The sequence below is a fragment of the Cyclopterus lumpus genome, chromosome 2 (assembly GCF_009769545.1).
Source record: "Cyclopterus lumpus isolate fCycLum1 chromosome 2, fCycLum1.pri, whole genome shotgun sequence".
In the NCBI taxonomy this organism is placed as follows: domain Eukaryota; kingdom Metazoa; phylum Chordata; class Actinopteri; order Perciformes; family Cyclopteridae; genus Cyclopterus; species Cyclopterus lumpus.
Genome location: NC_046967.1, coordinates 12,277,645 through 12,294,072, shown reverse-complemented (window position 1 = coordinate 12,294,072; position 16,428 = coordinate 12,277,645). Strand labels below are relative to the sequence as shown.

At 45.1% G+C, this 16,428-nt stretch overlaps 2 protein-coding genes across 5 annotated transcripts in view; both read right to left on the bottom strand.

Moving 5' to 3' along the window:
• Nucleotides 1–2,589, bottom strand: part of gucy1b2 (guanylate cyclase 1, soluble, beta 2) — a 20,619-nt gene extending 18,030 nt beyond the window's left edge. The window contains exons 1-4 of the mRNA XM_034546995.1: nt 2,447–2,589; nt 2,240–2,343; nt 2,104–2,140; nt 1,897–2,000 (exon numbers count right to left, since the gene is read on the bottom strand). Coding sequence (XP_034402886.1) covers nt 1,897–2,000; nt 2,104–2,140; nt 2,240–2,343; nt 2,447–2,589 — 388 coding nt within the window. The remainder of the gene's footprint in view (nt 1–1,896; nt 2,001–2,103; nt 2,141–2,239; nt 2,344–2,446) is intronic.
• The window catches only part of LOC117743947 (protein SON), a 23,494-nt gene continuing 8,464 nt past the window's right edge, over nt 1,399–16,428 (bottom strand). For 2 of the 4 annotated variants that reach the window (XM_034551938.1, XM_034551950.1), the window contains exons 9-20: nt 16,001–16,153; nt 15,639–15,808; nt 15,373–15,507; nt 15,204–15,290; nt 14,790–15,002; nt 11,099–11,209; nt 10,289–10,405; nt 8,944–9,091; nt 7,802–7,870; nt 6,923–7,038; nt 5,964–6,065; nt 2,339–3,155 (exon numbers count right to left, since the gene is read on the bottom strand). In XM_034551938.1, the coding sequence (XP_034407829.1) occupies nt 3,078–3,155; nt 5,964–6,065; nt 6,923–7,038; nt 7,802–7,870; nt 8,944–9,091; nt 10,289–10,405; nt 11,099–11,209; nt 14,790–15,002; nt 15,204–15,290; nt 15,373–15,507; nt 15,639–15,808; nt 16,001–16,153 (1,499 nt within the window). In that variant the 3' untranslated portion in view covers nt 2,339–3,077. Of the gene's footprint in view, nt 2,313–2,337; nt 3,156–5,963; nt 6,066–6,922; nt 7,039–7,801; nt 7,871–8,943; nt 9,092–10,288; nt 10,406–11,098; nt 11,210–14,789; nt 15,003–15,203; nt 15,291–15,372; nt 15,508–15,638; nt 15,809–16,000; nt 16,154–16,428 lie in introns of those variants that run through there. The other 2 variants (XR_004611154.1, XM_034551960.1) reach the window with 2 other exon arrangements.

The following is a 16,428-nucleotide window of genomic DNA, read 5'->3' as shown; positions in this document are numbered from 1 at the left end:
GGACACCTGTGTTAATTAGAAAAAGGGGACACCTGTGTTAATTAGAAAAAGGAGACACCTGTGTTAATTAGGAGGGGGGGAGACACCTGTGTTAATTAGAGAGGGGGGGACACCTGTGTTAATTAGAGAGGGGGGGACACCTGTGTTAATTAGAGAAGGGGGGGGGGAGACACCTGTGTTAATTAGAGAGGGGGACACCTGTGTTAATTAGGTGAGGGGGGGGACACCTGTGTTAATTAGAGAGGGGGGGGACACCTGTGTTAATTAGAGAGGGGGGGGACACCTGTGTTAATTAGAAAAAGGGGACACCTGTGTTAATTAGAGAGGGGGACACCTGTGTTAATTAGGTGAGGGGGGGGACACCTGTGTTAATTAGAGAGGGGGGGGACACCTGTGTTAATTAGAAAAAGGGGACACCTGTGTTAATTAGAGAGGGGGACACCTGTGTTAATTAGAGAGGGGGACACCTGTGTTAATTAGAAAAAGGGGACACCTGTGTTAATTAGAAAAAGGGGACACCTGTGTTAATTAGAAAAAGGGGACACCTGTGTTAATTAGAGAGGGGGACACCTGTGTTAATTAGAGAGGGGGACACCTGTGTTAATTAGAGAGGGGGACACCTGTGTTAATTAGAGAGGGGGACCACCTGTGTTAATTAGAGAGGGGGACCACCTGTGTTAATTAGAAGAAGGGGACACCTGTGTTAATTAGAAGAAGGGGACCACCTGTGTTAATTAGAGAGGGGGGACATGGTTTTGTTTAGATTTGATTTATTTATTGAATACTTTCATCTAGCCGTTCTGGTACATGAGTTCGATAGCCGATGACGACACTCCACCACATTTAGCTCAAAAAACTCATTAACAATAATATTAATAATATTCTAAAAAAAACAACGGATCTTAAATAATATGTTTTCTTCATCTCCAGATTAAAACCAATCTACTATTTTGAGATGGCAGATCTGAAATGTTAGTGCAGAACAATAAAGCTTAATTTAATTATTAAATTACAATGTGAACAAAGAGTTTAATAACCAGATGCACATGCCTCTCTTCTTAGATGAGAATATAATAATATATAATATAATAATATGGTTGTATTGGTTCACATTACTGATTGAACTACATTTAAAGCTGTAGAACAAATTAAGTATTTTAATTGAAGATTAAAAAAAAAAAAGCTTTCCGTTAAGTATTTAATTTTTTTATTCCAGTCCATATTTTACTTGAAATTAAAGAACATTTATATAATAATAGCGTACGTATTATTTATAATTAATGCAGTTCAATTTGAAACCTGACAATAAATAGAGATATTGTTTAATTGAACCTATTAATGTCCTTTGTTGTTTAGTACATACAGACGTTAATACAACTTCAACCCATATGGGATTAAATCATAGAGCACAAATTACATTATTGTGATCTCTAACTGGACCTCGTGAATACAAATAAAATATAAACCTGGAGCCGTTGTGTTGGATTAAAGGCTCTGGAAATAAACCAGTCAGGGTTTTAATGACTTTTATTGTTAATAATGTACATTATCTCATAACTAAACTGTGTAAATAAGCGATCAAACTACATTTTTTACAAATTGCGGTTGATTTTCGGTAAATATTTTGTCTCATTCTGTGACCAGAAACACATTTATATAAAAGCGAAACGTATTTATAATGAATATGCTAACTGAAGTTAGCTTTGACATCAACACGGATATCTTGAGGTCATTGTGTGTGTGGATGATGATGATGATGATGAAGATTGAACAACATGGCGCTCCACAGAACAACCGTCAGGCTTTTGATTCACTTAAGAAATAGAATTGTATCTCTGATCCATGAACGGTCATTTAGGTTTTTACTCCTCGAGTCATGGGGGGCCCCAAACCCACCTGAGGGGGAGGTGTCATGGGGGGCCCCAAACCCACCTGAGGGGGAGGTGTCATGGGGGGCCCCAAACCCACCTGAGGAGGGAGGTGTCATGGGGGGCACCCACCTGAGGGGGAGGTGTCATGGGGGGCCCCAAACCCACCTGAGGGGGAGGTGTCATGGGGGGCACCCACCTGAGGGGGAGGTGTCATGGGGGGCCCCAAACCCACCTGAGGAGGGAGGTGTCATGGGGGGCCCCAAACCCACCTGAGGGGGAGGTGTCATGGGGGGCACCCACCTGAGGGGGAGGTGTCATGGGGGGCCCCAAACCCACCTGAGGAGGGAGGTGTCATGGGGGGCACCCACCTGAGGGGGAGGTGTCATGGGGGGCCCCAAACCCACCTGAGGAGGGAGGTGTCATGGGGGGCCCCAAACCCACCTGAGGGGGAGGTGGCATGGGGGGCACCCACCTGAGGGGGAGGTGTCATGGGGGGCCCCAAACCCACCTGAGGGGGAGGTGTCATGGGGGGCACCCACCTGAGGGGGAGGTGTCATGGGGGGCCCCAAACCCACCTGAGGAGGGAGGTGTCATGGGGGGCCCCAAACCCACCTGAGGGGGAGGTGTCATGGGGGGCCCCAAACCCACCTGGGGAGGGAAGCGTCTCAAACCCACCTGGCCGGTGAGGGAGGGACTGCTGCTGGACCCCGCCAGTCATGACAATGGGGGGGGGCCTCGGTGTCCATGGTAACATTAACCTTAAATAACATTCAACACGGGCATTGTGGCCAGAAAACATAAGGTGGCTTCATCTACTACATAACATAAATATAATCTTTATTCAGTTTCCATAAAAGCCTCTTTCATGAGCAGCACGTTGTTAGGAGGCCACATACGTAACAGAAGTTAACCAAGACACACATGGACCCAGCAACACTCAGAACTGGTCAGTTGCTATACATCAGGCTGAATGCTACTGACTGTACATACCATCATTCATACAATCCACTGTGAATATGAGCGCGACTCCTAAACCACAAACAGGAAGTTGTGGTATACATTTGGTCACAGGTGTCTTCCATACGAAGATGTTCCCTCGGTCCTGTAACGAGAGCACTTCCTGGTTCCTCGGTATCGATGTGGACCCGGGGGACTCTTCTGGTCCTTGACCTGCAGAGACTCGACCAGTTGAAATGGTGTGGAGGTCTATGTCGAGAACAGGGGCCCAGTAGACGCAGCAGTGAAGACGGGACCAGTGTAGAGTCCTGGTCCATCGACAGGAACCTACGAAGGACACATCGACAGTTGAATATAAATGGACGTTGAATTCATCAGATACTTCATGATAAGCACATCAAAAATGATTTGAAAGGATAAACAAATCTCAGCCACGCGGATAAACACCTCGTGGCTGCTCGTTGTCATGGTAACACAGCGACAGAATCACATCAGCATCACATGTTCCTGATGTCAACGTGCTGCTGTGTGGCAGGAATAAGTTAACCCAAAGTAAACCCAAAGATACAACAGAGGACTCCTGTGCTAACTTTAGTCCGTTGTGCTAACTTTAGTCCTCATAACAGAGGACTCCTGTGATAACTTTAGTCCGTTGTGCTAACTTTAGTCCATTGTGCTAACTTTAGTCCGTTGTGCTAACTTTAGTCCTCATAACAGAGGACTCCTGTGCTAACTTTAGTCCGTTGTGCTAACTTTAGTCCATTGTGCTAACGTGCTAACTTTAGTCCGTTGTGCTAACTTTAGTCCATTGTGCTAACTTTAGTCCGTTGTGCTAACTTTAGTCCGTTGTGCTAACGTGCTAACTTTAGTCCGTTGTGCTAACTTTAGTCTGTGCTAACTTTAGTCCGTTGTGCTAACTTTAGTCTGTGCTAACTTTAGTCTGTTGTGCTAACTTTAGTCTGTTGTGCTAACTTTAGTCCGTTGTGCTAACTTTAATCCGTTGTGCTAACGTGCTAACTTTAGTCTGTTGTGCTAACTTTAGTCCGTTGTGCTAACTTTAGTCCTCATAACAGAGGACTCCTGTGCTAACTTTAGTCCATTGTGCTAACGTGCTAACTTTAGTCCGTTGTGCTAACTTTAGTCCGTTGTGCTAACTTTAGTCCATTGTGCTAACGTGCTAACTTTAGTCCGTTGTGCTAACTTTAGTCCGTTGTGCTAACGTGCTAACTTTAGTCCGTTGTGCTAACTTTAGTCCATTGTGCTAACTTTAGTCCATTGTGCTAAATTTAGTCCGTTGTACTAACTTTAGTCTGTTGTGCTAACTTTAGTCTGTTGTGCTAACTTTAGTCCGTTGTGCTAACTTTAGTCCTCATAACAGAAGACTCCTGTGCTAACTTTAGTCTGTTGTGCTAACTTTAGTCCGTTGTGCTAACTTTAGTCCTCATAACAGAGGACTCCTGTGCTAACTTTAGTCTGTTGTGCTAACTTTATTCCGTTGTGCTAACTTTAATCCGTTGTGCTAACGTGCTAACTTTAGTCCGTTGTGCTAACTTTAGTCCGTTGTGCTAACTTTAGTCTGTCCTTGTTACAACAGAGGACTCCTGTGCTAACTTTAGTCCGTTGTGCTAACTTTAGTCCTCATAACAGAGGACTCCTGTGCTAACTTTAGTCTGTTGTGCTAACTTTAGTCCGTTGTGCTAACTTTAGTCCGTCCTCGTTACAACAGAGGACTGCTGTGCTAACTTTAGTCCGTTGTGCTAACTTTAGTCCTCATAACAGAGGACTCCTGTGCTAACTTTAGTCTGTTGTGCTAACTTTATTCCGTTGTGCTAACTTTAATCCGTTGTGCTAACGTGCTAACTTTAGTCCGTTGTGCTAACTTTAGTCCGTTGTGCTAACTTTAGTCTGTCCTTGTTACAACAGAGGACTCCTGTGCTAACTTTAGTCCGTTGTGCTAACTTTAGTCCTCATAACAGAGGACTCCTGTGCTAACTTTAGTCTGTTGTGCTAACTTTAGTCCGTTGTGCTAACTTTAGTCCGTCCTCGTTACAACAGAGGACTGCTGTGCTAACTTTAGTCCGTTGTGCTAACTTTAGTCCTCATAACAGAGGACTCCTGTGCTAACTTTAGTCTGTTGTGCTAACTTTAGTCCGTTGTGCTAACTTTAATCCGTTGTGCTAACGTGCTAACTTTAGTCCGTTGTGCTAACTTTAGTCTGTTGTGCTAACTTTAGTCCGTTGTGCTAACTTTAGTCCGTCCTTGTTACAACAGAGGACTCCTGTGCTAACTTTAGTCTGTTGTGCTAACTTTAGTCTGTTGTGCTAACTTTAGTCCGTTGTGCTAACTTTAGTCCTCATAACAGAGGACTCCTGTGCTAACTTTAGTCCGTTGTGCTAACTTTAGTCTGTTGTGCTAACTTTAGTCCGTTGTGCTAACTTTAGTCCGTCCTTGTTACAACAGAGGACTCCTGTGCTAACTTTAGTCCGTTGTGCTAACTTTAGTCCTCATAACAGAAGACTCCTGTGCTAACTTTAGTCTGTTGTGCTAACTTTAGTCCGTTGTGCTAACTTTAGTCCTCATAACAGAGGACTCCTGTGCTAACTTTAGTCTGTTGTGCTAACTTTAGTCCGTTGTGCTAACTTTAGTCCGTCCTCGTTACAACAGAGGACTGCTGTGACGTCCAGTAGGATGAGGATGTAGAGCGAGTGGTCATCAGAGGAGAGGAGGAGGCCATTGGTAACTTTGATTAGGGCGGTTTCTGTGCTGAGATCTGAATTCAGATTGAAACGCTTCTTTCTTCTGGTCAAGGTTTATGTGAGTATCCAGGGACAGAGTTGTGTTATTGGGCTGTACCAAAACAACGGTATGGAGTTGAAAGGTCACCAAAGTTAGCGCCACTCTTCATGTCTGAATCATACACCTGTTATCCATCTTACAGATTGATTTTCCTTACAACCAGTATTTCAGCCATATTGGATAGATGAAGATGTTTCAATTACAATTGAGCAGTATTTAATATACTTTTCATAGCATACCGTATGTGCACTCTATATTATAATGCTCGCTCTTGGACCTGACTAAAGTTAAATATAATTATGTTCCGTCTATGAAACTTGTTGTTATTTTCAATATTACCTCTCCCAGAGCCTGCAGTGCAACCGTGGCTGCCATGGCCTTGGCGAGTTTCTTATTGGGACTAGCTGTCTGTGGCTGGTGGTCCACGCCATTCACAGTGACCTGGAGACAACAAAGCATATGGATAAATGATCAAATATTAGAATGCAACCACCATCGGGTACCTGAAGGAACACAGATTAGAGTAAGGGAGGACGGAAACGTTTAATAAGTAATATGAATCTGAATGATCCTCTAGTGCCACCTGCAGGTCAGATCGTTCACTAATCCTCAAAACATCTACGACATGAACTGACAGACTGTGGTACAGACCTGCATGGTTGTGCTCTAGACGAGTCACACCCCACTTAGGAGGAAGAACACCCCGACTACAACATTACAACTAAATGGTCCATGCTGAATTTCTATAAAAATGTTTGAAATAACAACTTTTTGAATAAATAGAATACCGAAAATTGCTTTCAAGTAAACCAGATTGCTCCATCAGAAACAAATACAATATGGAATAACTTTGTTAGAACAATGCAAACAAAGTTCTCTGTGCAACAAATAACTCATATTTGGCAAAAAATGGCTGCAATTAACCTGTTTTGCACTGAATATCTTTTCAAGATAACAATAAAGTGCAACCTGTGAACAACTAAACAGAACAAGTTAAAAAATGTGGCAATAAAGATTTTTACTGAGTTTTATAATGCATATCTTTTCAAAACAACACTGCAAATGCCCTTGTTTTGAAGGGCAACAGCAGAAAAGCCACTCAATTCATGCTCAATGTTGAGCTTTTGTTTTGAAGGGCAACAGCAGAAAAGCAACTCAATTCATGCTCAATTTTGAGCTTTTGTTTTGAAGGGCAACAGCAGAAAAGCAACTCTCAATTCATGCTCACTGTTGAGCTTTTGTTTTGAAGGGCAACATTAGAAAAGCCACTCTCCAGTCATGAGGTCAAGAGGACCCACCTTGAAGAGGAAATTCTTGCGGTGGTCTGGACCGCTGTGATGAACCATTACGAAGTCCGGCTGTATGATCCGTCTCTTGTTGCACAGCTCGATGAGAGCAGACACCGGGTGCTTCCCTGTGCAGGTAGGAAGGGCAGAATGATCCGAGTTAGGAAACTTGATGAATAGAATATTGATACATTCCCGTTAATGTTGATTTCAATTCAGTTTATTTTGTAAAATAATCAGGGTTAGAATCAGGTGTGCCCTGGTCCAGCCCCTTGATATGCTGCTATAGGCTTATAGGCTGCTGGGGGATGTTTTAGGATACACTGAGCACCTATCTCCTCTTCTCTCTCTGCTTATGGATGAATTTACATCTCTCCATTAACTCTGCTTCCTCTTTGTGAAGTCTTTGTGCCTTCACGTCTCAGAGGGTCCATTGGACCTGGCTGTGTCTGCAGCTGGTCCTGGGTCCTGACTCCTTGCCCCTGCTTCCTGCATCCAGCCTCATTCCTCTCAATAGCAACTTGACAGACAGCTGACTGACAGTCATGTCAGCGTTACATCCACAGCACTTGATAATGTTACAATAGCTGCCTGCATGTTTTTGTAGTTTGCCTCTTGTTTTGTTGCTGCATCTTATTCTCAGTGGATTGTAGATGAATTCAGCCCTTAAATCGGTTTCTTACAGGACCTGGTATTGTTCAATGACAGATGAGGTAGAAACTACTATGAGCAGTAAAGTCGTCTCCTATCTTTTTCCAGTTCATCTCCATCTAGTAAAGGTGTCAAGAATGAACCTCTACAAACTAAGTGCAGAGCTAAAGGTTACAGCTAATGATTTGTTTCAGGACAATATTACATTTCCTGTCACCAAACATGCCGTTGATGTGTTACCCATCAGATCTTTGGTTACCACCAGTCCTCCCGTCTGCTTCTGGGTCTTCTCTCCTTCAGCGACTAGTCCTGAAACAGAAAAACATCATCTTTGTCACCATTAGCATTACTATCACTATTCTCATCATCAATAGAACACCACTGTCCTTATAAAGCATGCACTGTCCTCGTAAAGCATACATTGTAAAGCATGCACTGTCCTCGTAAAGCATACATTGTAAAGCATACACTGTAAAGCATACACTGTCTTTGTAAAGCATACATTGTAAAGCATACACTGTCCTTGTAAAGCATACATTGTAAAGCATACACTGTCCTCGTAAAGCATACACTGTCCTCGTAAAGCATACATTGTAAAGCATACACTGTCTTTGTAAAGCATACATTGTAAAGCATACACTGTCCTCGTAAAGCATACACTGTCCTCGTAAAGCATACATTGTAAAGCATACACTGTCTTTGTAAAGCATACATTGTAAAGCATACACTGTCTTTGTAAAGCATACATTGTAAAGCATACACTGTCCTTGTAAAGCATACATTGTAAAGCATACACTGTCCTCGTAAAGCATACATTGTAAAGCATGCACTGTCCTCGTAAAGCATACATTGTAAAGCATACACTGTCCTCGTAAAGCATACATTGTAAAGCATACACTGTCCTCGTAAAGCATACATTGTAAAGCATACATTGTAAAGCATACATTGTCCTCGTAAAGCATACATTGTAAAGCATACACTGTCCTCGTAAAGCATACATTGTAAAGCATACATTGTAAAGCATACACTGTCTTTGTAAAGCATACATTGTCCTCGTAAAGCATACATTGTAAAGCATACACTGTCCTCGTAAAGCATACATTGTAAAGCATACACTGTCCTCGTAAAGCATACATTGTAAAGCATACACTGTCTTTGTAAAGCATACATTGTAAAGCATACACTGTCTTTGTAAAGCATACACTGTTCTTGTAAAGCATACACTGTCCTCGTAAAGCATACATTGTAAAGCATACATTGTCCTCGTAAAGCATACATTGTAAAGCATACACTGTCCTCGTAAAGCATACATTGTAAAGCATACATTGTTCTCGTAAAGCATACATTGTCAAGGCCCATTATCAAAATCAATTGCCTCCTACCTTTGCGATCAACCTTGAAGTCAATAACGATGGGCTCCACGGTACCCTCGCGGTTCCTCCCTAGGCCCTCCCCTGTCTTCCAGCCCATCTTCCTCATCAGGAACTCCCCGACGCCCCCTGACACTGGAGCTGCTCTGAGGAACTGGTCCTAGCCAAGACACAACGAGACAGTGAGACCGAGGGGAAGAGGAGGAAAGACGGCAGAAAGGAGAAAGGACAACATACTTTGGCAGAGGAAGAAACAGCCCAAGTTGACCAAGCTCCTCCTATCCACCCCCTGCTCACGCTGGCTACATGCCGAGGACCCTAACACTTATAGGTTCTATACATGGTTCTATACACGGGTTCTTAGCGTCAGTGTCTTAGTGGAAGTGTATCGCCCGGCCTGCGGTCCCCCCTCAGGTAACAATGTCTGCTCTGTTGTGCTGCTTCATCCATGACTCATGGAAGACTAAAAGCATCCAGCTGTATAATCCTCACCCTGAAAGAACTTCTTAAGTTCTTGGGTAAAAAGAAGGAATTTGGTAGCCTCGATAAATTCACCAGCAAGGAGAAAGTAACCGAGGTCCACCGACAGGTTGTTAGTTCACACACTCTCTTATCCAGCTAAGACTCTAGAGGCTGAAAGGGACCATTCACCAAGACCCGACCCAACACAGGGGACCAAGCCTCCTTTCCTTACACCAGTGTTAGAAACCTTAACACGTTCCCTTAAACAGGAAATGGTGGATCCTGTCCTTGCCGGCCGGATGGTCTGCACATCCATGACCCTGATCTGTGACCCCGATCTGTGATCCGATCCAATCTGTGACCCTGATCCGTGACCCCGATCTGTGACCCTAATCTGTGATCCGATCCGTGACCCTGATCCAATCTGTGACCCTGATCCGTGACCCCGATCTGTGATCCGATCCGATCTGTGATCCTGATCCGTGACCCTGATCTGTGATCCGATCCGTGACCCTGATCCAATCTGTGACCCTGATCTGTGACCCTGATCTGTGATCCGATCCGTGACCCTGATCCAATCTGTGACCCTGATCCGTGACCCCGATCTGTGATCCGATCCGATCTGTGATCCTGATCTGTGACCCTGATCCGTGACCCTGATCTGTGATCCTGATCTGTGCGAGTTAGAACATATTTTCACACTTTTTGATCCCTACTTTGCTGACAGTGAGATAGCTGACGGTCATTTTGATGACCTCCATTTCACTCTATTGATGAACTAAGGCTAACGGTGCTAACCAGCAGACATGAGCGATGGTACATGTCTGTGTGTTACATACTAAGCTCTTTTGGAACATCAGTCTCAAAGACTTTTCATTCTACTTTTGTGTCTTACCTTCTTCAGCCATGCTTGTGGTCCGCTGGTGGAAAGCTCCTCCGAGCTGAGGACCTGGGCTCCAGTGGAACCAGTGAAAAGGCCAGGAACAGTGTTGGATTGGGCCCACGCATCCACCTATCAAAAGAGGACATTTCCATTGGATGAAGTCACTGACCCAATAGTTTAATCAAGTCTGGAAACAATAAGCACTGTGCATACAATTAGTAGTATGCTCAGAATAATACTTCTCTCACTGGGGCCCACGACAAGTCAAGTTCCTAAACCGGGTTAAAAGCAGCAGAGTTCTTCCCTCATTTAACTCCCCTGATTCAGTTAACGTGGTCAAATAGTAGGCTTATAGGCTGCTGGGGGATGTTTTAGGATACACTGAGCTCCTATCTCCTCCTATCCTTCTCTCTACTTATGCCATTTTTCTGCATCCAGTACTTTTACTTTAATAATACTGTACAATAATTACATTGTAATAAATGTGTTTAGTGTACTTTTCCTTGTAATTAAGTACTTTTACACCGGCATTACTACTTTTACGTAAATAATATATCTGATGACTTCCTCCAGCACCAAATACCCTGGAAACTGTAGCATTCCATCAACTTCAGCTGTAATTGCGCTAAGTAGCAAACGTTAGCATGCTGAGATATCCCACAGTGAACATGTTCAACATTATATCGGCTAAACATTTCCACTGTAAGCATGTTAGCTTTGTGACACCTGTAGCGAGACGCCCTGCTGGTTTGTTCATCGTCTCAATATGAAGACATTTTCAGAGTGCGTGTGATAATAATTCTTCATATTTGTGCATTATACCTGCTCCTGTGCCCGGCTGAGCATGCAGATGGCATTGACGTCATAGGGGTTCTCAGCCAATCGCCTCTGAGCTTTGATTCTCTCAGTGACGGCCTGAGAGATATCTACTGGCTGCAGAGAGAGAGAGAATGAGAGAGAGAGAATGAGAGAGAGAGAATGAGAGAGAGACAAGGAGAGAGAGACAAGGAGAGAGAGACAAGGAGAGAGAGAGAACAGGAGAGAGAGAGACGAGGAGAGAGAGACAAGGAGAGAGAGAGAGACAAGGAGAGAGAGACAAGGAGAGAGAGAGACAAGGAGAGAGAGAGACAAGGAGAGAGAGAGACAAGGAGAGAGAGAGACAAGGAGAGAGAGACAAGGAGAGAGAGACAAGGAGAGAGAGACAAGGAGAGAGAGACAAGGAGAGAGAGAGAACGGGAGAGAGAGAGACAAGGAGAGAGAGAGAGAACAGGAGAGAGAGACAAGGAGAGAGAGACAAGGAGAGAGAGAGACAAGGAGAGAGAGAGACAAGGAGAGAGAGACAAGGAGAGAGAGACAAGGAGAGAGAGACAAGGAGAGAGAGAGAACGGGAGAGAGAGACAAGGAGAGAGAGAGAGAACGAGAACGGGAGAGAGAGAGACAAGGAGAGAGAGAGAGAACGAGAACGGGAGAGAGAGAGAACGGGAGAGAGAGACAAGGAGAGAGAGACAAGGAGAGAGAGACAAGGAGAGAGAGAGAGACAAGGAGAGAGAGAGAACAGGAGAGAGAGACAAGGAGAGAGAGAGAACGAGAACGGGAGAGAGAGACAAGGAGAGAGAGAGAACAGGAGAGAGAGACAAGGAGAGAGAGAGAGACGAGGAGAGAGAGACAAGGAGAGAGAGAGAGACAAGGAGAGAGAGAGAACAGGAGAGAGAGACAAGGAGAGAGAGACAAGGAGAGAGAGACAAGGAGAGAGAGAGAACGGGAGAGAGAGACAAGGAGAGAGAGAGAACGAGAGAGAGAGAACGGGAGAGAGAGACAAGGAGAGAGAGACAAGGAGAGAGAGAGAACGAGAGAGAGAGACATGGAGAGAGAGAGAAGGGGAGAGAGAGACAAGGAGAGAGAAAGAAGGGGAGAGAGAGACAAGGAGAGAGAGACAGACAAGGAGAGAGAGACAAGGAGAGAGAGACAAGGAGAGAACGAGAGAGAGAGACAAGGAGAGAGAGAAGGGGAGAGAGAGACAAGGAGAGAGAAAGAAGGGGAGAGAGAGACAAGGAGAGAGAGAGAGACAAGGAGAGAGAGACAAGGAGAGAGAGACAAGGAGAGAGAGACAAGGAGAGAGAGAGAAGGGGAGAGAGAGACAAGGAGAGAGAGAGAAGGAGAGAGAGAGAAGGGGAGAGAGAGAAGGAGAGAGAGAGAAGGGGAGAGAGAGACAAGGGGAGAGAGAGAAGGGGAGAGAGAGAAGGAGAGAGAGAGAAGGGGAGAGAGAAGGAGAGAGAGACAAGGGGAGAGAGAGAAGGGGAGAGAGAGAAGGAGAGAGAGAGAAGGGGAGAGAGAGAAGGAGAGAGAAGGAGAGAGAGAGAAGGGGAGAGAGAGAAGGGGAGAGAGAGAAGGAGAGAGAGAGAAGGGGAGAGAGAGAAGGGGAGAGAGAGAAGGAGAGAGAGAAGGGGAGAGAGAGAGAAGGAGAGAGAGAGAAGGGGAGAGAGAGAAGGGGAGAGAGAGAAGGGGAGAGAGAGAAGGGGAGAGAGAGAAGGAGAGAGAGAGAAGGGGAGAGAGAGAAGGAGAGAGAGAGAAGGGGAGAGAGAGAAGGGGAGAGAGAGAAGGGGAGAGAGAGAAGGAGAGAGAGAGAAGGAGAGAGAGAGAAGGGGAGAGAGAGAAGGGGAGAGAGAGAAGGAGAGAGAGAGAAGGAGAGAGAGAGAAGGGGAGAGAGAGAAGGAGAGAGAGAGAAGGGGAGAGAGAGAAGGGGAGAGAGAGAAGGGGAGAGAGAGAAGGAGAGAGAGAAGGGGAGAGAGAGAAGGAGAGAGAGAGAAGGGGAGAGAGAGAAGGGGAGAGAGAGAAGGAGAGAGAGAGACAAGGAGAGAGAGACAAGGGGAGAGAGAGAAGGGGAGAGAGAGACAAGGAGAGAGAGAGAAGGGGAGAGAGAGAAGGGGAGAGAGAGAAGGAGAGAGAGAGAAGGGGAGAGAGAGAAGGAGAGAGAGAGAAGGGGAGAGAGAGAAGGGGAGAGAGAGAAGGGGAGAGAGAGAAGGAGAGAGAGAGAAGGGGAGAGAGAGAAGGGGAGAGAGAGAAGGAGAGAGAGAGAAGGGGAGAGAGAGAAGGAGAGAGAGAGAAGGGGAGAGAGAGAAGGGGAGAGAGAGAAGGAGAGAGAGAGAAGGAGAGAGAGAGAAGGGGAGAGAGAGAGAAGGAGAGAGAGAGAAGGGGAGAGAGAGAAGGGGAGAGAGAGAAGGGGAGAGAGAGAAGGGGAGAGAGAGAAGGAGAGAGAGAAGGGGAGAGAGAGAAGGAGAGAGAGAGAAGGGGAGAGAGAGAAGGGGAGAGAGAGAAGGAGAGAGAGAGACAAGGAGAGAGAGACAAGGGGAGAGAGAGAAGGGGAGAGAGAGACAAGGAGAGAGAGAGAAGGGGAGAGAGAGAAGGGGAGAGAGAGAAGGAGAGAGAGAGAAGGGGAGAGAGAGAAGGAGAGAGAGAGAAGGGGAGAGAGAGAAGGGGAGAGAGAGAAGGGGAGAGAGAGAAGGAGAGAGAGAGAAGGGGAGAGAGAGAAGGGGAGAGAGAGAAGGAGAGAGAGAGAAGGGGAGAGAGAGAAGGAGAGAGAGAGAAGGGGAGAGAGAGAAGGGGAGAGAGAGAAGGAGAGAGAGAGAAGGAGAGAGAGAGAAGGGGAGAGAGAGAAGGAGAGAGAGAGAAGGGGAGAGAGAGAAGGGGAGAGAGAGAAGGGGAGAGAGAGAAGGGGAGAGAGAGAAGGGGAGAGAGAGAAGGGGAGAGAGAGAAGGAGAGAGAGAGAAGGGGAGAGAGAGAAGGAGAGAGAGAGAAGGGGAGAGAGAGAAGGGAGAGAGAGAGAAGGAGAGAGAGAGAAGGAGAGAGAGAGAAGGAGAGAGAGAGAAGGAGAGAGAGAGAAGGGGACGGCCTGTCAATAAAACATGTGGAAGCCAAAAGTCTTTCAAACACATTGACAGCGTTTGGCCCACTAAATAAAATGACTTTGAAGTAAATAATTCTCTTTCAAATCAACTTTGATTTTTGTAGAAGGTGTATGGTTGGATTGCGTTTCATTCAAATGTTTTATTTTTTTTACCAAATAAATTAACAAACTTCATGTTTTTTAACAATCACCGAAGGATGAATCCTCCATGTAAGTAATACAGAAAACAGACTTGCAACAATGATCATTTGTATCTGTCACAAGCACCAATGATTATATATATATATATATAATCATTTGTATCTGTCACAAGCACCAATGATTATATATATATATATATATATATATATATATATATATATATATATATATATATATATATATATATATATTTCTGCTTTCCACCTGCGAGAGCATACAAAGGGTGTGGAGCAGAGGGCATTGTGACCAAAGAGGTGCTTAGATCAGGACTACAAGCAGTAAAACTACAACACGCCATCAGCGTCCCCACCATGCAGCCGAGGATCATGGGAAAACAGTGATGTCACACTCTCTCCTTCAATTGACAGTGCTGCCGTTGTATGTACACGGTGTACTTCCACTTCTCACCTGCAGTAGTGGGTCAGGAAAAACGCTGTCATTATCCGGCTCTCCATCTGGCTGCTCGACAACCTCTGGTAACACTGGTGTCGTCATGGTTTCACCTGATGATGACATGGCTGTTGCTATGGGAACAGTGGTGGCGATCTTTCTGGAGGCAGCTTTGTCTGCTGTTTTGTCCACCGGAACCCATTCTCCATAGGCACCCAGAGCATCGCCCTCCTGGAGAGGATAACACATCCCATAATACTCTATTATGAGGAAAAGTCCTGCATGTTACAAAAGTATGAATTCATCACGCAGAATAGCCCATTTCAAATAATATATGGTAAGCCTATATTGTATTGCCTCTCACATGCACCGACATGCTCATACATTTAGTTGATTCATGTTTGAAGACGGCCCCCATAGAGCGATGCAGACCTTTTTGCGATGTTGGCATCCTGACGACACGGGGAACTCTTTGGCCATGCCTGCGTCGCTCCGCACCGCTGGACGAACTGTGGTGTTCTGAAAGGAGAATGGGATAGTGTTCATGCACTGTGTTCCTGGGAGGGTTTACCACACATTCACTGTCATATGTGGACGTTACATTGATGCTGAAGCTGATGGCTTTTTGCTCCCGAAGAGCGGATCCTCCAAAAGGTTTCCCATCGTCCTCTTCGTCTGAAACATGAGGCATCGCCACCGGCAGCTCTCCTTTGCTGTCCACAATCATCTTGCATTTCTACACACACACACACAGTCTATAAGCTCAAGCATTTACACAAACAAGGACATTAAATATATATGGATATGTGTCTGAAAGGTATTGTGTGTAAGACCCTAACTGTTATTTACAGAGTTGTGTTCACTTACATCTGTAAACTCCTTGATGCTGATGCTGTTGGCCTGCTTCGCTACTTTCCTCTTCACTTCCTCCAAAGCAATGTTGGGTTGGGAGGAGACCGGCGGCGGCTTGTTGGTAATGGAAGGCAGTGGGAGCAGTGAAGACATGCCCATGTTAGACAAGGCCGCTGTCATGGTGGCTTTAAGGAAGACAGAACACAACAGGACTCAATGGAAAACTATTACAGCAGCCTTAGTTACAAGCTAGTCAACTTAAAGAATCCTCTTTGAACGATATAAGATCCCCACATTGTGACTTCATGGGGTCACAGGGGTCATGGAACTGGAAACATCTAAACCAACCAGAAAGGACTTAAGAGTGAAAATCATACCAGCCGTCATACTGGCCATAGCAGCATTCATGGCCATGCTGGGCAGAGCCATGGGGAGCGCTGTGGACCTCAGGCTGGCTGGGATGGGCATGCCTGCTTTGGCACACATGGCAGCAGCATTGGCCTTGGCAATTTCCAGCAACTGGTCCTTATCTGAGAAACACGAAGAATAGACATGAATACGATCTCAACTAAATAAAGTGAAACTTCAAGTCTACAGTTGCTCTTGAACTGGATGTGTTGATGTGACATAGTAAAGGTAATGTGACATAGTAAAGTTAATGTAGTAAAGGTAATGTAGTAAAGGTAATGTGACATAGTAAAGGTAATGTGACATAGTAAAGGTAATGTGACATAGTAAAGGTAATGTAGTAAAGGTAATGTGACACAGTAAAGGTAATGTAGTAAAGGTAATGTGACACAGTAAA